The sequence below is a fragment of the Branchiostoma lanceolatum genome, chromosome 8 (genome assembly GCF_035083965.1).
Source record: "Branchiostoma lanceolatum isolate klBraLanc5 chromosome 8, klBraLanc5.hap2, whole genome shotgun sequence".
In the NCBI taxonomy this organism is placed as follows: Eukaryota; Metazoa; Chordata; class Leptocardii; order Amphioxiformes; family Branchiostomatidae; genus Branchiostoma; species Branchiostoma lanceolatum.
Genome location: NC_089729.1, coordinates 15,447,395 through 15,465,536, shown reverse-complemented (window position 1 = coordinate 15,465,536; position 18,142 = coordinate 15,447,395). Strand labels below are relative to the sequence as shown.

Genomic DNA, 18,142 nt, shown 5'->3' with positions numbered 1-18,142 from the left:
AGACGCACTCCGAGTCTTTTAAGAACCATCATAGTCGTGTTACTTAGTCAGGATGGTGTTTTCAGCCGAACTAAATCTCTCTCAACATCTTCATACTTAACAGGCACCCTGTACTGCTTGTTTTTCTACAACCTGACGGCTCTTAAGAATGGTAAATACGTGACTGGGGGAAATTTTGTCGAACAACAAATTTTGTTCGAAAGGGCTCGAGATATCTATCGTGGTCCTCTCGACAATGGAGTGGATAATGCAGAGGGCAACGCGTCGCATCGCGGTCCCCGTAGACTCACTACAGGTACGTGCAAGCGGTCGTTTATGCTTGTTTGTTTGTTTGTTTGTTTGCTTATTTGTTTGTTTCTACGGTAGATTTGTACGTATATCATCCGTGGAGTACACGACTGGTGGCAATCGCAGTCGCCAAGAGTCGTCTAGATATTTGGACAAATTTAACATATGGGAAGATGCGCTTTGAAATCCTCATTTATGTGGACTCTTTCGAAAGGGTTTTTAGTATATCTTTCTTAAAATTTCATGTCATTTGTGCGTAGATGACGCGAATGAAACACAAAACAATTTAAGACGAGATTGGTGTCTTTTACGGTGTTGAAAGAATCGAAGAAAATTGTGTGACGGCAAAGGAAGCCATTATGAAATTGGATTTTTGTCTTCAACGGTGTTTGGTAAACGTGCCAGGAAACCGTTTCAAAAGTATTCATCCGCATGCCACTCTGCAATAAAAATGGATCAATCCTGAACCATTGAGTTGGTAAATCTACCAACTTATTCTTTAACTTTAAATCACGGGGTAATGATCTAGCCCGAAACGGTTTCTTTGCGTGGTAATTTTTAACACATACGCTGTTTTCCCAATGACTGCTGAAGGATACATAGGATTCCTTGTTTTTCATGTTGTTTTTTCTCTTTATTGTCATCAAAACACTGAAAATTGTTAGGCTCAATATTAATCTCCATGAAAAATGGAGATATAGTTTTGTTATGATTTGCATTTTATTCTAACTTATTGGTTTGCCTTGAACACATACATGTATAGCCAAAGTTGCCTATCTAGTGGGTAGCTATTATTACGGGCTGACCTTGGGAAAAATACAATCAATATGTTACATGATCAACAGGTTACCAAGTTAAAAAATGACATTCATATTTAAGTCATGCCATACATTTATGCACAAATCAACAATATAGCGTATTACAGTATTACATATATTGATTGTATGTAAAAAATAAGATTAAAATGAAATTGAATGTAAAAAAAAGGTATTGATATCATACATTGAGATTCCTAAAATGAGACAAGCTCTTCATACTTTCAAAGCAAAAAGTGGTTATTCAGGTTAAACCTTTTGTAATTTTTGTTTCTTTCACTGTAACTTTATGTTCACTATTCTCATGGTCACCTCTGTACCGTAAACTTAACATCACCGTGAAAAAAACTGTTGTTATTATTTATGATTCCTTCACACATCCATTCTGTAAATCACTTTCCGCCACCGTGAAGTTAAAGTTCTGTGAAAATGTCAATTTTTCCGTACACCGTGAAATTCTGCTACCGTGAAGATAAAGTGAATTACAGTAAGTTAGATTTATAATTTTGCCTCATAGCAAGTGACTTATTATTTTTACTTTATTTCGTTTGTCGAAGGTGAGTCAAACAATCTCCCCTCGGCCCAGCGCTAGCTCCATAGACATCCGGATGGACACTGACACCGTACAGTCGCGGAAGATCGTCCGGGCTGAACGCGCTAGCGAAAAGATGAAAAGACGGCAGGTAAGATTCTTCTGACTCATACTATTGTCAAATTTGTGATGACGCTTAAATAAGCGTGTTTTGCGTGAGTACGGTATCACTATGTGTTGTTTTTAATGTTGAATCTAAAAAAAAAAGGTTTGTATTGCATCCCCGGTAAACCGCGTCATGGCGTAACACACCAGGTTTATATAATATACTGAAGACTTCAAGCCGAATATCCGATGATTCATAATTTATTTGATCCAGTCACACCGAGAAGGACCCCTACTCTTCTCGTTTGCACTGAAGACTATAACCACAAGCTGAACATCCGGACAGATTTATTTGATCCAATCACATCGGGATGGCCCCCTACTGTTTTCGAGAAATGTTTGGTTCTTTTATATGCTCGAGATGTGCCTCAAACACGGGACCTCCATTTAACATCATATCCGAGGGACGTCCCTAACGGAGACTAGGTACTCATTTTCACCTGAGTGAAGTGAGAAATCTCGTGTTAAGTGCCTTTCCCAAGGGCACAACTTCGGGACATGTCAGGGGATCCGAACCTAGGGCTCTATGCCTCTTGGCTCTAGGCAAAACAACTTCTACGTTACGCCAACACAGCGCCACTTACCCACTCACACACACGGTAAAAATTGCTTTATCGAACAAAAATCGATTTCTGAAACGCGGTATCAAATACAGCTTCGAAAACACCTCTGTAAAGGGTACGTTGTCATTGAAATGTGCAAAATGCTATCCCCATCTTTACGACTTGAAAAGAGCCAAAATAGGGCATCATCGGTCATTGCTTTCTACTGTAACATTTTTCCAAAACATTATGTTTTACAAAAAATGCACCGCAACATATTAAGTACTGGTTGATGTGCCGAATGAAACCATAGCCAAGGGTGGGAATCCACCCCCTTAAAAGTGGCCATCGCCTTAAAACACACAGAACATTCAAAACGAAAACCATGATAACTGAGTCCCAAGAATGGTCGGTTGACGGATGAAGCAAGCTATCAAGACTCTCTAAAAGCCACGTCGTAACATTGTCGTTGTAGGATGTGTGTGGTTGTTTATGCCAGCTGACGCCCAATTCAGTAACCTCCGGTACCGTTTGAATAAGACATTCAGATTAGCAACATACATGTATAAGACTAGAAATTGACGTTTTTACGTTTTTACGATGTTTCACATTTGTTTTTGACTTTCTAACGGAACAAGAAAACAGTGTTTGCTGCCGTCATTTGCGACCCACCTTGCGCTGAACAAAGTCTGTAAAATAGCTGTAAGGTCCGTTAACTGCCGACTTATGCATTCCACGTTATCTAGTTGACCTGGTCTAAGAAAGCTGCCTTAAACTCCTGAAAGATGTAGCCAAAAATTATAGATCCTTTCGAAGAAAAAAGCCAAAGTGTATGGCTGAAGTTACGCCTGCCTATTAGACATAACGAGGCGTCGAACTTCTCATGGTAGATACGCCGTCATTTGCGTCAGTAACGCAAGAAACAGACAGTGAGTGTCAATTATTCCTGACTTTATTTAGCAGCTACCAACGCCATTCTCCAACGTACTTTCCACATGCTGTTGTCATAATTCATTGAGCTGCACGTGTAACGACAGTACGTGGGTCGGTCGTGTATGCAGCATTGTTCATTCACTTCCCGCCAAGCGCTACATGTGGTAGTGATATTTGTATTGTTTATTGAAGTACTAACATATGGCGCACATGAAAACCAACTTGAAGATAACCAGAAAAACAACATCTGGCATCAAAGCAAATATGTTGCAACCACGAATGTTGTTTCATTCCCAGTCTTTCTGTTTGAACTTTACAGATCAACTAAAAGTCTCTTATTATAAGACCCAGTGCATGACTAAGAATTGTTTTTAATTTTCAATTTAGGTTTTCAAGAAAAGCAAATTGATATGAAAAATGTAACACACATTTATGTATGAAAGAGTAGTCACTTGGAATTAAACCTGATTTGTTAAGTTTCAGTTAGCACACAAAATTGACAAAAAACAGCTCAAAAAAGTTTGAACACACACAAAGGCCGTACCACACTTCACATTCATAGCTTTCACCAAGATTGCACGCTTTGACATGAGATGCTCGTTAGTACATTCTGTCGTTGCCTTTTTACTTTACCATTGAAACATAAAACGTACAACTACAGAGCCAAATTTCGCAAGCAATTGGGTACATGTTTTCAGCGTTTAAAGATTTTCTCAGAAATGTACAAACAGTAGCACGTCCAGGATACCAAAATCGGAAGTTCTGCTGCAGTACCAAGGACACTTACCAGGGGGGGGCTAAAATATACTTTGACCATCCCGACCCTAACGCCTACCCACATACCAAATACCAACATAATCCATCCAGAGGTTCTTAATGTATAACTCCGGAAACACACACACACACAAACAAATAACCGGACACGGAACAATATCTATACCTCCATTATGCTAAAGGAGGTGACAACTACTCACTGAAAGCGTCTTGACTGTGATCTGATTTACTGAGATAAGAAGTTGAGAACTAGTGGATTTGCTATATCCACATGTATCTCTAATTATTACAGATTCGTTGAGAGCATCCGGACTGGCTGCGATGTTATACCTAACCTACGCTAAGTGAAGAGGTTTATTTTTGCGTTATGAGTGAGGAAAGAGCCGGCGATGGAAACACTACGGTGAATGTAACAGCTGCCGCAAAATACACTAGAGTTCCACGACTTCATACCTTCACCAAATGATGTTAACCTTCACGACTGACACATCATGAATGTTTTTCAATGATAATGCAAATAAGGTCCACATTTGCATTCATCATTGCAGTCGGTCATCTTCTCCACACAAAAAATTGAATTTGTCCATCGTAGGAAAATCTAATCTTTAGGAAGAAGGCTATTCTAGCATTTTCTTACAGATTATGCAAATGAGATTCTGATTTGCATAATATATGCCTACCGATACGTGTACGTCAAAGCAATTAACATTAGATAACAACACAACAGCCTTGCAAAATTAGCCGATTATTTTCCAACTGCGATCACTGTGAACACTCTTCCTAGCCCTGGTGCTAATGCTTACAGCAGTTTATCTAATGAACAAACAAACAGACAAAAAAAAAACAGACAAATAAGCTTCCATCTTTTCAACTGACACTATCTGTTTCACAGGTAATCCTGATCTCCCTGGTGTGTTTACTGGGATCGGTGGGTATCCTGGTACTGGTGGTGTTATACCTGAAGAGTACTGTAGAGATGGTCTATCTCACTTCTCAAATACACGAACGCACGGAATGGCGAACTAAGGTACGACATTTTTTGTAAAGTTTTTTTTGTTGGAATCGTCATAAATTCCCCGGAAACTTTAAAATGTGTACTATGTTTACCTTCAGTATGTCTGAGATTTTATAGACGAGCCAGAAAAATGCAAAACTAAGGTACGATATTTTTGGTATTTTTTTAAATTTTTTAGAATAGTAATATATTTTTCCCCCGGATACTTGAGAATTAGAAATATTTTACCCTGATTGCGTGTGAGACTTTATAGATGGGTCAGACAAATGCCATACTAAGGTAGAATAGTCATATATTCCTCGGAGACTTAAGAATTTGAAATATTTTTACCCTGATTATGGATAAGAATTCATAGATGGGTCAGAAAAATGCAAAACTAAAGTGCGACATTTTTTGTATTTTGATTTTTTTAGAATAGTCATATAGTCCCTGGAGACTTTAGAACTGAAATAGTTTTACCTTAATTATACCTGAAACCTTATAAATGGGTCAGAAAAAATGATTGCACAGCTCAATTAGCGGGCACGTGTTTCTCCTTGAAGGCAAAGATTTCTCCTTACCGTGCGTCAGAAGCGACCTAGATAGCAGTGGTGTTGTTAGCTCAAATAAATGATCAGTAAAGCTGGGTCCTCTTCAAAAATGACTAAAAGGGGAACAGCTGTTTTCTTCTCGTGGTGCCAGCCACGTAGGCCATGTGCTATTGAAGATTTCTTGGGCAGAGATAGAATGGGTTCGTCAAGGACTCTAAGCTACTTTGGATAAAACATATTAGCACAAAATTACCATTATTGTACATAATGAAACATTTAGAACAACCTTCAGCAGACGACCTTCATCTGTCATCAACCGGCCTTTATCTCTGTCAGTCTCTGCCCCCCCCCCCTCTTTCTCAAAGAGTAATATGACTTGTTAGAATAACATTTAAGACAAAAGGTAACAGAAAGTAATAATGTGATCCAGGAACTTACTTTCTAAGAAGTTAGAGCATGAGTCAGGAAATCTCTTTTTGTTATAGCTTACATAGCGCATCTGTAATGCATAAAAGCTTGTCTTGTGAATGGTGTCGTCAAGCCCAGTGTTATTTTTAACACTTGTAAAGGAAGTGTAATAAAAAAAATACTGCCGACGGAAAAAATATAAAAGGTATGCTGCTTTGCACTTGCATATGCCCTATGCTGAATGTATTTTCACTCGTTCTAATGCCCCCCTCCCCACCCAGGTAATGCACGCCATATATAGCCTGATAGAGGAGAGAGGCCTCACGGCACTACTCATCGTCTCCAAGCAACGGCACAGCGACCAGGACATTGGACTCGTGCTGAGTCGAGTTTATGAAGCGTTTGAAGCCACCGACACTGATATTACAGGTGGGAAGAACGTGAATGATCTATATCATCTGTCAACGATCTAAAACCCAATCTCCTAAAACCTATAGCTACTTCTAAATACTCAAGTTAATCAGTGGATCAAGATGGCAGCCCAACTCTCGCGAGATATTACCAAAGCTCGCGAGAGTTGTGTTTACGCATCGTTTGTGTATGGAAAGAGTAGAAATCAAGATTACAGTCGTTGCATATAACTGATGCACCATTTGACCCTGTAGAAATCCTCGGCTGGCCGGACAAGTATATCGAACACATCCCCCCGTCCAGCGCCTTCCACTCTCGCGAGAACTTCCTGCGCCAGCTCAACCTGCACCGCACCAAGATCGAGACCGGCGGCACGTGTGCGGAGATGATGACCTTCTACACACAGGCCATCTCCCGCCTCATCCTGTGGGTAGAGAAAAGCGTGAGATCAGAGGATCGTAACAACGTCTGGCAGGTGGGGCCTTCATCATCACAACAGATTTGGCAGCATTTTATTCTAGTTAACAGGAAACTACATACTACTACGGGGTATGAGCATCTTTTAGTGTTGTCAACTCCAAATTAAAGTGTTAGAATATTTCGATTCGTTCTTCAACCTGGCTTGTAAAGCCTTACTATTGATAATATACTGTATACATATATATAATATCATCAATATCTTACTATCGTCAACTACGGAATGACTATTTTTTCGCCAAAGCTTCACACAGAGCTTGGATAAGCAAAACGTACCTTTAACTGATTTGTTTATCAGAAGATCTTCAAAACTAATTCTCCACATCGTCGGTCTTTTATACGTACATGTATCGTGTTGACATATGAATGTATGGACATGCTGCTAGCTTCCAACTATGCGTATAGCTTGTACATGTACTAAAGGTATACGTGTGGTATCCGTGCTGTACAGATCCTGATGGCGTACGTTGACCTACTGGTGGCCGCTGACCACGCCGACAGAGTGCGGATCTGGGGCGGCCAGTACTACTCACAGGGCGGGCTGCCCGACACTCTCTTCATGCTGATGTCCCACTCGGACTATCACAGGTTAGGACGCCCACAGACTTAGGACGTTCGTGAATAGTTTCATCGTGAATAGTACATGTGAACCAGTCAGAATTGCCCTGAAGAAGGTGACAGATATCGATGGTCACCGAAACGTCGGTGGAATAGATCTCTTGGTTGTGTAAAAAGAGTCTTTTTATTCAGACTTAGTACGTTGTTTCGCGTTCTCCATCTGGGGAACAAACCCGTGATTTGCATCAAATCAACTTCTGTCTGGAATTCTGATTTAACGGCAATAAATCAATCAACTTACAATCAAATCAAATCAAATCAAACCACATATAATCGTGCGGTTCACTAATACATAAAATCTTAGAGCAGGAGCAGATAGGAATGGAGTTAAACAAGATTATCTATCATTGCAATTGCATACTTTTATCGCATTTGGATGTAATCAGCATAAAGATAGGTTGTTGTGGCTGTACTAAAAAAAGTTTGTAGGTAGCCCCATGGTCTTTTGAGGCCGTAGTGTCAATGGGTTGTTATCCACTGTGTCTAGGGCACGGTATTGGAAGGCAGGGATCATTCTTTTCCTTTCACCGTCTGTTACCTCCCCAACCGAAATCATGTACCTATTCTTACAGTCACTGTGGTTTGAGAAAAGTCGTATAAATCTTTCCCAAGCTAAAGACACAACGTCTTGCCAGGTACGCCGGGAATCGAACCTGGGACCTGTCGATCTCGCGTCCGCTAGCTTAGCCACTTGGCAATTCCTTTCGACGCCACTTACTCTTTTCTATCAATTGCAAGCTCTGTTATATTTTAAACTACTAGTACTCCTTCCTCATCCCTTTTGATGTTATCTCCACAGCAACGAGTTTCTGGCGTCTAGCCAACGTTTCTCTCAGGGTACGGGCATGCGCTGTAGCGAGGAGTTCGGGCTGGGTTTGGAGCTGCTGCGGGGGGCGGGGACGACCACGTGGTGGGAGGCGCTCGGGCAGAATCGGCCCGTCACTCCGAGTTTTAACGAGTCCGTCACGTGGTACGAAAACATCACAGAGTTCGTCCAGAGGTACGCATCCTTCCTGATTTAAATTTATCTTGATTCGGTGATAAACTACCAAGGCAACTTTTCTAGTGCAAAGTACATACTCCGACAAGCATATTTCTTTTTTCTTTAAAAAAAAAAATGACAACAGCCAATTTGGCTTAGGATTTGCTGGGCGATTTTGGTCAAAATTAATTTCGAATAATTGCCTGTGGTAGGGCCAAGATGACTACTTGGAATGATATGTTTTGTGGATTTGAATAAGGTCTGATGCTGGCAAGGGGAAATTTAGGTTGAAACAAAAACTACGGTGATGTGCCTGTCCTTGGTGCTGAACCACTGGTGCTTTCCTTTGGGTAGTGTTCAGTGGGAGGCACTGTGTTTTCAGAACCAGGGACAGCTATAGACTACAGTACAACAGACTAAGAAATGCACCGAAGCTGCTACTCTCATTTGTCACAAACTGTTGCAGTTTATTTATTTGTCCAGACATACGAGACAGGAATGAAGCACAAGGTTGAAAATATATCTACAATGCCTTGAAACTACCCATCTAGAAGCATTAAATATCTCCGTCTTACCCCCGCAGTCTGCGCAGTTGCCAGGTGTACCTGTCAGACTTCACCACGGCGGAGGTGTCCCACCAGATGACCCACCTGTACCGGACCCTGGCGCTGCAGACCTCCCTGTCTGTTGTAGTCGTGCTCTGTTTCTTCAGCGTGGTGTCGCTGGTCCACAAGATGATCGTTTGGGTCAAAAACTTCGCCGCCATGTTAGAGCAGAGAACAGAGGTAATTAAGTCTCTGTTGAGCGATTGGTCCTTTCGCTATATCGTCGATGGTTCTCTACATGGTAGAAGTCGTTTCGCAACATGGCAGAAATCGTTTAGCTATATGACAGAAGTCGTCTCGCTACATAGCTACATGTAGCCAAACGCAATGTAGCGAAACGACTTGCTATGTAGCAAAACGAACTGTAGCGATCTGACAATGTAACGAAATGACCTGGTTGGTTGTTACTATCTAATCATTTAAAGACTCGAGCGTTTTCTAGAAACAAAATTGAATTGAAGAAAATATATCCAACTCTACAAAGGAGTCACCACCTCTGAGGTGTCGCCAAAAATATGTGGAACTGTTTTTGTCACAGTTATTCATTAATAATGATAAGTTTAATTTCGAGAATTTTGCGCTTTGCTACAGGGCCGCACGTTGCAGTTTCCATCAACTGTAAAAACAATACTGACTTGATGTGTTAATATGCTCTGCCATTTTGTTTGCACTGCATTTTACGTACTCAAAAAAGCAACTTGTCATAACGTTTCTTTGTTTGCTTGTTTGTTTGTTTACTGTACCTAGGAACTGCGCAAGGAGAAGAAGCTGACCGACCGGCTGCTGCACGAAATGTTACCGCCCATAATCGCTGATCAACTCAAGAAGCGTCAGCCGGTCGAAGCAGAGAGCTACGATCAGGTAGCGATCAATTTGAGCAAATATATCTTACCGTGTTGTTTTGTTGCCAAATGTAGCTGATTAGTTTAAAGAATTCAAAGGGCGATTTTGGTGTTTTATTACTTGCATTTCTATGTATTTGGAAGACATTGTGCAACTTTGACTGAAAAATGATAATCATATGCAACTGGATATTGATTTTTCACTTCCCGTCGAGGTATTCATTCTGCTGTTTGTCTTTTTATTTTTAAATTCTGGAAGGGATCGCTCGGAATTGACAAACGATTTCCAGCAATATCCATGCCTTCGTTTGAAGACTGAACGTCTACTCGACTGTCTATCACAATTATCAGTTCAACCAATGTTATCATGACCATGAGCCGTACGACCAATGAGAGAGAGACTGCACGTTCATCAAAAAGTTGCATTTTTATATCTTTATTATACATTTCTGCGTTTTGACAGAGATGGGCTGAGCTACAGGATAGGTCTGTATTTGCAGATAGGGCATAAACCCAAGCCATCTTTTGATGCAACCATTTTTAAGTATTGTTACTACAAAAGTAGCAACATACTAAAATTCACCAACGCACAATTATGACGATTTCTTCTCAGGTGACAGTGTTCTTCTCGGACATTGTTGGTTTCACGAACATCGCGGCGTCCTGCACGCCCATGCAAGTGGTGGAGATCCTCAACTCTCTGTACGTCTGTTTCGACATCCGCATCCAGCTGTACGACGTCTACAAGGTCGAGACCATCGGGGACGGGTACGTAATCACGCAGCAAATCTCGTGCCAACTCTCGTGAGAACTCGCAGTGTCGCATTTTCGTCTCGTTGTCATTTGAAACGGTAGTGCCATGTCACTGACCGGTCAACGATATGTCCTAGCATGTCATGATTCCTTTTGAGGGGGGATGAAACGTTTAAAAAGCAACGTTTTTATTACAAATGTACGACAGTATCATAAAAAAACTAAAAGGATTCATATTATTGAAAAATTAGTTGCCGACTATTTCACACCAGGTCCACTAGAACTTCACGATTTTATACCTTCGCAAAATGATGCTAACCTTTACAAATAACGTCCTAATTTGCATATATTATGTCAGTTAATGATATTCATTACCAAAATAAGTTCAAGTCTCATATTGAAAAAATGCTATTATAATATTTCTCCTCCCTTATGCAAAAGAGACTCTAATTTGCATAATCCATGTCTCGTTGCAGGTACATGGTGGCGAGCGGCGTCCCCGAGCGGAACGCAGACCGTCACGCCGAGCAGATCGCCATCATGGCGCTGGACCTGCTGGTCGCCATTGATGAGGTCACCATCCCACACTCGCCCAACAAGAGGCTGCGCCTGCGCATTGGAATACATACCGGTGGGGCCCACAGATATTCACTTTTTTAAAACAATTTTGAAATCCAGACGGATCGCGTTGCATGTTGGGAAGCGCGGGGCACTTTTGGTAGCACAGGGACTGCCCGCCAATTCCTATGAAAAAAAAAATAATGGGCAATTTTGTTATACTTTTCTCAGTCTGCAAATGGGTCTAGTAGAATGTACTTATTCTTGTAACATTTGTAAAATATTTATAATGATTTCGATATTGAATATGTACCAAACCGAGAATCGATATATGCAAAATCGAAATCACAGGGAAGGAAAACCCTGAATAGAAACTCAGGGAAGACAGTCTGTATAGAAGTCCTGGGGAGTCAACCCTGGCACATAAAACCCAGGTTGGGTGAATAAAACGCCCCTATCAAAAAAGTCGTAGGGCCCAAACCCCATCCAGTGCATTTGACTTTTTCCTTCTGCGCTGCCCATAGTGCCCTGCGTACCAGTACATGCATCGGGGTCCGTAAAAAGTCTATGTTAGCGACTATGGGAACTGGGAGATTGACAATGTTATCTGCAATCTGGTTCTACAAAGATATGACTGGTCAATGAAAATGAAATTACATTACGAACGCTTGACATAATCGAAAAACGGCATCAAAACTTTCTGTTAACGTTTCTCATTTTGGCTATCGGGGTGAACAGAATTCTTGGGACTGTCAAGCAAACTTACCACAACACGAGGCCATAGTAAATATCCTAATAAGATAAACACTTCGCAGCTTTGCGATATTTTTAGCCTCCCGCAACTTGTCGCTCATTGGACGGGCTGCCATGCAGACTTACGTGCTGTGCATTTATCATCATTAGAAACAGTCTGAAACAGCCTGCAACTGGAAACGCTAAATACTGTAAAATCATTGATTCTAATTGAATTAATCGTTCTAATCTTTTCCGTCGATGTCTTTTGCCAGTCTACATAACCATGCATTCAACCATGCAAAAATTTATTTTTGAGAATTTCTTCGAATTTTCCAGTGTTCCCTGCAAATAAGCATATACAACAGTATGTATTATCAAAAGTAATTCTGTAACAACGGTTGTACAAGTGATACGCTCTTTATGTGTGCTCGTATTGCAAACCAAAGGCATCATTTTTGTCTCCTCTTATTACTCAAATTAGATCAAAATTGTGAATACCTTTTGATTACTGAATGTGTTTCCCCATAACATTTCATACATTCACGTAGGCTGCACATATCTCTTTACTCTTTACTTAAAGGAAAGAAAATCTTAGAGGGGAGGCCTCAAATGTCCATGTGAATAAGCATACAATTTTGTGCCAACGATAGTACAGACTGTACAAGTGATATGCTCTTTATGTGTGCTCGTATAGCATACCCAGTGCATCATTTTTGTCTCCTCATATTACTCAAATTAGATCAAAATCATGAAATCCTTTATTGCTGAATGAGTTTCCTTATGATATTTCATACATTCACGTAGGCGCACGTATCTCTTCACTTAAAGGAGAGAAAATCTTTGAAAGGAGACGAAACTGCCAAGGGCAATATGTCCGTTTCCGTAGTGATCGAAATTAGTTAAAAGGTACCAGCAGGTGTTTGTTACACGATATCTGACTCTTGTTACTGGACACGACGTGGGATTAATAAGCGACCTTTGCTTTGATTAAAAAAGATAAAAACGGCGCAGCAGCAAAGGAAAAGTTCTAAGGCACGTTGGAGGTAGAGCTAGAGGCAGTGAGTGGCGGGGAACGGGGTTTTGTGAAAAACAAATACAAATAAGGAATACAATTATAAACTCAAAGACATAAAAATGCAGAAACCATTCGAAGACAAAAAATATATGCACGGACTGACCGCAGATATTTTACAGGCACAACCCACACCTTAATCACGATCCTTAGAGCCCCTGTCACACTTGTGGGTATATGCAAGCCCGCATGAGTTGCGTATTAACATGTTTTTGGTTTAGGTTATTATATAATAAGTTTGCAGCCGAATAAGTCATTTCTTATTTTCGATCACTAGGCTGCACAACGGTGGGTCAAAGTAGAAAGCAATTTCTTCCCCGCAAACCTTACTTAAACCAAAAAAATGTTAATGCGCAACTCACGCGCACTTGAATATACGCACACGTGTGACAGGGCCCTTAGATCTCTGGCTCGTACCCTAAAACCTGTCTTTTTTGTCTAATGAAACTGAAGCCCGGGGCGTACCCTGAAAACATACAGGGTATCATGTCCTCAACAACTTACCGCAAAATGAAAAACAGCATACGCATGGACCTTTTCATGCTCAGAATATCAAAACGCAACTTCAAAATATAATAAAGCACAAATATCTTTAAATGTATAACCAGTATGATGATAAAGCCCCTATCTCACTGGACCCGCAGTACGTTGGCGACATCGCGGCGATCGAGCGATCAGACAGCGTGCTCAACGAGTTTCATCGATAAGAATCGGGTTATTCACGCCTTGTGAGTTTTGTTGTCTTTTTAGTCATACCTGTACGTTTTATATGATATTCACATCATGAGGGCAAGGGTAACACAAATCCAATTTAGGATGCAGCGAGGCTACCAACGCGCCGCAGCTTCAGTGAGATAGGGGTTTAATCTGTCCCTACAATCCTCTCCGGCTCGTAGTAAGTTAAAGCTCTTTGTCAGAACAACCCAAGCCGGGAGCGTACCGCGAAGGCGCACTTCACGTCTACAACAGCGCGCCGCGCCCTACAGGCACAGGATGTAACGACATCAAGGACCTCATTAGACATCACACCGGAAGGCTGTTGACGCGTGTACCAAGGCGACGCTGACGCCATTCGTTTAAGCGTGGAGTATAAACCCGCTGATCTACGCGTATTGTGATTATATTAGCATTTATGTAATATCCTTTCAAACAATTGTCAAGATAGCACCACTCCTTTTGTTTTTACAGGATAGGTGTAAGATGTAAAACGCACGTGCACAGAGACACGTACTGTTATCATTTTTTTGCCTTCAGAATATAACATACTAAAAGACACTATAACAGCCTCATTACTCATATGGGTGCCTAATGGCTGTGCTTCAGATGAATATATGCATATATATAAAAGCGGCTATGACTTAAAATGCTATGAAATAATATTCACAAAACGAGAACATAAAAATCATATATATGATTTTCATAATTTTTTTTTATTATCATGAGCTTTATTTGATAACAAATTCGACATATCTGAACCGATTAAAAGAAATGCTTAAGAAAATCATACCTACTTTGAAGGACAGGGTGTGTGTTTCTATTCCATTTCACTATTCATCTGATATACATAATGAAGTTTAATGGTATTCCTGGTAAATCACTTTTGCTGTATAAAATATGGAGAAAGAGTGATTTGACGTTTTTCATGGATATTCCTCAGGCCCTGCGGTGGCCGCAGTGGTGGGGGTGAAAATGCCGCGCTACTGTCTGTTCGGCGACACCATCAACACAGCTTCAAGAATGGAGTCGTCCAGTCTACGTACGGAAACCGTTTAAAAGCGACATCTGTCGACTTTTACTCTACCTGCAGCCATGTTTTGTATACCGTTGATTGTCCCGTCGTGTTTACGTTTGTGAACATGTCTGTTCCCCACAAGCGCTTCCACAGGTCACGTGTTGGTGACGTAGACTCCGATGTACACGAAATGTGATGACGTCAGCACACATCCCCTCCCCCGAGAGTTGCACACAACTGCCAACCCAATTGTCCACATGGTATTCCTATTCGCACTCCTAAACTTGTTTTGTCATTTATGCACTTAGACATATCAGCGATATAGAAATTGAGTCAAGTTTTTGTTCAATATCATAAGTCGGTGACAAAAACAGATTTGTGTTTCAATTTTTCTAACAGCGCAGAAAATCCAAGTGAGCCAAGAAACATATACGGCGCTGAGAAAGAAAGACTGTTTCATCATGCAGCCAAGAGGGGAGGTCGACATTAAGGTAATGCAGCGGTTTCAGTACGCTAAAACTTGAAAATATCAATATGATCTAATCATCCACTACATAGAACAGAACCCAAACATTACAGAAAAATGACCTCCTTTCATCTTCCATTAAAAAAACAAGTCTGGCAAGTTAAGGCTTTTACGTTTGGGACCGTATGTTAGCAGCGACACCTAGCTGCAGTGCACATGTGGAATAGCACCAGTCAGTATTACCCTTAGGAAGGTGACAGACGATTCACCGAAACATCGCTGCTGATTCTATATAGATCCTGGTTGTGGAAAAAAACGTTGTTATCCAGTGATTTTCCAACCTCTTTGTATTTACTGATGATGATAGTCGTTTTGATGTTTTAGGGAAAAGGAAAGATGAAGACCTACTGGCTTATCGGACACAAGAACCATCGTGAAATGGACGTGGAGACCAGCCTGGTCTGCTCACACCAGCGATCAACAAGGTGGGATAAACAAAACAACTCTTTCACAAACAACAACAATAACAAAACAAACAAACAGACATAGAACAAATGGAAATAAGATGCCTCGATCTTTATCTGCATGACATGTACAAGCAATACAAATGAAAATGAAATAATGCTTTAATAAATTTTAGTTGACAAAAAACAAGCGATACGGCGACCATGTCGTTTTAGGGCGGGCCCCTTAGGCGTCGGCAAAAACAAGGCATCATTCCTCATTTTCTTTAGCTCTGATATACCTACGGTTTCATTACAGGGAAGTAACAAAAAATATACATGATATTCTAGGAAGGAAATTGTCCCAGAAATGTTCCAGAATAGGCGGTGAAAGGTCATCTAATTGTTTGGCTTCAATTATCTGCTATACGTCTATTGCCTTATACAAAATAGAGGTATAGAATAAAACTTGACATCCTAATTACTAATACAATATAAGGGCTAGCATAAGTCTTTAAAATAGTGTTAAAATCGACCGGGGCTAATCATTATAGTTTCGGTATTTTTTCTAGTGGGAAATGCCATAGGTGAATAAAACGACTTTGAATATTTAACGGTTGAGGTTTTCCCTTTTTTGTTTTGTGACAGGTTCTTGGCGAAGGAGCACAGTCTGGACAGACAGCGTTACTCCGTTCCGAATCTGCACGACCACTTCGAGCCACTGTTCTACACCGAGGACGAGCCGGTCTCCTCTCCCGACACGCCGACCAGCCGCGGGAACACTCTCAGAACACCATACAACGGCCTCATCTCACGCAGCGGGAAGGTATGGCCGGCATAATGCCCCTGTCACAGATTCTCCTACGCAGAGCCTCGACAGAGGCTCTGCTAAACCGGGCTAAGGTTTCCACGTTTGTAGACGTGGCCTCTAACTAGCTGTCAGCCAATCAGGGAATGGCCTGCATGTTTCTGTTGGGTTAAGCCGATTCCCTGATTGGCTAGAAGCCGGTTAGAGGCCATGCCCACAAAAATGGAAACCTCAGCCCGGTTTAGTTGAGCCGCTCCAGGAGTATTGTATAGAGCGCGGACGCCTCTGCGTAGGAGAATGCTGTCACACAGCTAGCAGGAAATTCGAACAGCCGACGACTCTGCGAGATCTATAGATGACATTTTCGACGGTAATACGCCCTTTTTTTCCTCGAAATTTTCGAGTTTTAGAGATCGGGCGGTGTTCGGAGGTCCCCGAGCCCTGTCCAACGTAACGAGGAAGAGTTTCCGGTGAAAAATACGCTCGAGGTTCTGGCGATTTTTTTAAACTCGGGTGACCTTCTGGCGATCAACAAATACTCCCGAAGCTCGCCGAATGTGAGGCAGGGGCTTAAAATGGGATGAACTTTAGACAGCGGTTATTCATTTGCGGTCAAACATTACAACTGCAGAAGTCACTTATCTTTTAAATGCTAGCTTTCATTTACTTAGATTTTAAGATATTTTAGCACTTCTACTGCCAACCTTTATGTGAATGCTTATTTGTCAAGGCTCTGCGTATACGGCCTTCGCTTTCTTTAAGATCTCTAGGTCTCTAAGTCCATGTATCTGTCTATCGGTTTGGCTGTGACAGACATAAAATGTATATACAGGTATATACGGTCATGCACATGGCTGCCCGACTAACCGGTGGCTATTGCGTATACAATGGGATATCTCATATCTCCACATAACATTGTCTTTTTGTTATGGATTGAGGATAATATTAGTAACTTCTGCTGAACAGACCTAGGATTGCTTATTGTGGTTGATATGTAATTTTGTCTTTTTTGTGATTACGATTAATTGTTATCAGTATGATATATGATATTCAGTGTACCTCAGAATCGACAATTTTATCATGGTGTAGAAAAAGATGTCGTTTTTAGATCCAAACGTAGATTGTGGGCAACTTGTGGTCTATTACTTCGTATTTGAACAATTATCTGCACACGTGTTTTATGGCTATACTCGTGTATAGTGATTCTATTCATTATCCTTATTTTGCATGTGCTTATGTTACGTCCTTGGTAACTGATATGTTTATCAATGTTTAAATATTCATACGGACAAAGAGGTTTTATCTATTTTTTCTTGATTCAGAAATAATGTAGTTAACAACGTAGGATGTTGATAGGGCAGCATCTCTATGGAAATGTGTCTCGGAGGAAATAACATGTACAATGTGTATTTCACACCCTGGTAAAAAGCTTCGCCACATATGGTTATGACGACGTCGCCACCTAAACAGCTTCAGCCAATCAGAGGGTTTGCTTCCTTTCATCGGAAGCCAACGCGCAAAGAACGCTGGGAAGCTATCGACCAATCAGGTCACGTGTTACGGCTAGCTCATTAATTAATCATGAGCTACAACTGCCGTTTGTGCCAAATAAGGTCAGCTCATTAATTATTCATGAGC

General features: G+C 41.0%; 1 protein-coding gene across 1 annotated transcript; it reads left to right on the top strand.

The window, feature by feature from the left end:
* The first annotated feature begins 235 nt into the window (after positions 1-235).
* Positions 236-16,569, top strand: LOC136440693 (uncharacterized). The gene is made up of 14 exons (XM_066436794.1): positions 236-295; positions 6,284-6,431; positions 6,668-6,888; positions 7,342-7,478; positions 8,308-8,508; positions 9,074-9,275; positions 9,843-9,956; positions 10,551-10,705; positions 11,167-11,321; positions 14,713-14,811; positions 15,015-15,047; positions 15,187-15,278; positions 15,638-15,738; positions 16,345-16,569. The coding sequence occupies exons 1-14, from the start codon at positions 236-238 to the stop codon at positions 16,535-16,537; spliced, it is 1,911 nt and encodes a 636-aa protein (XP_066292891.1). The 3' UTR covers positions 16,538-16,569.
* Positions 16,570-18,142: the final 1,573 nt, after the last annotated feature.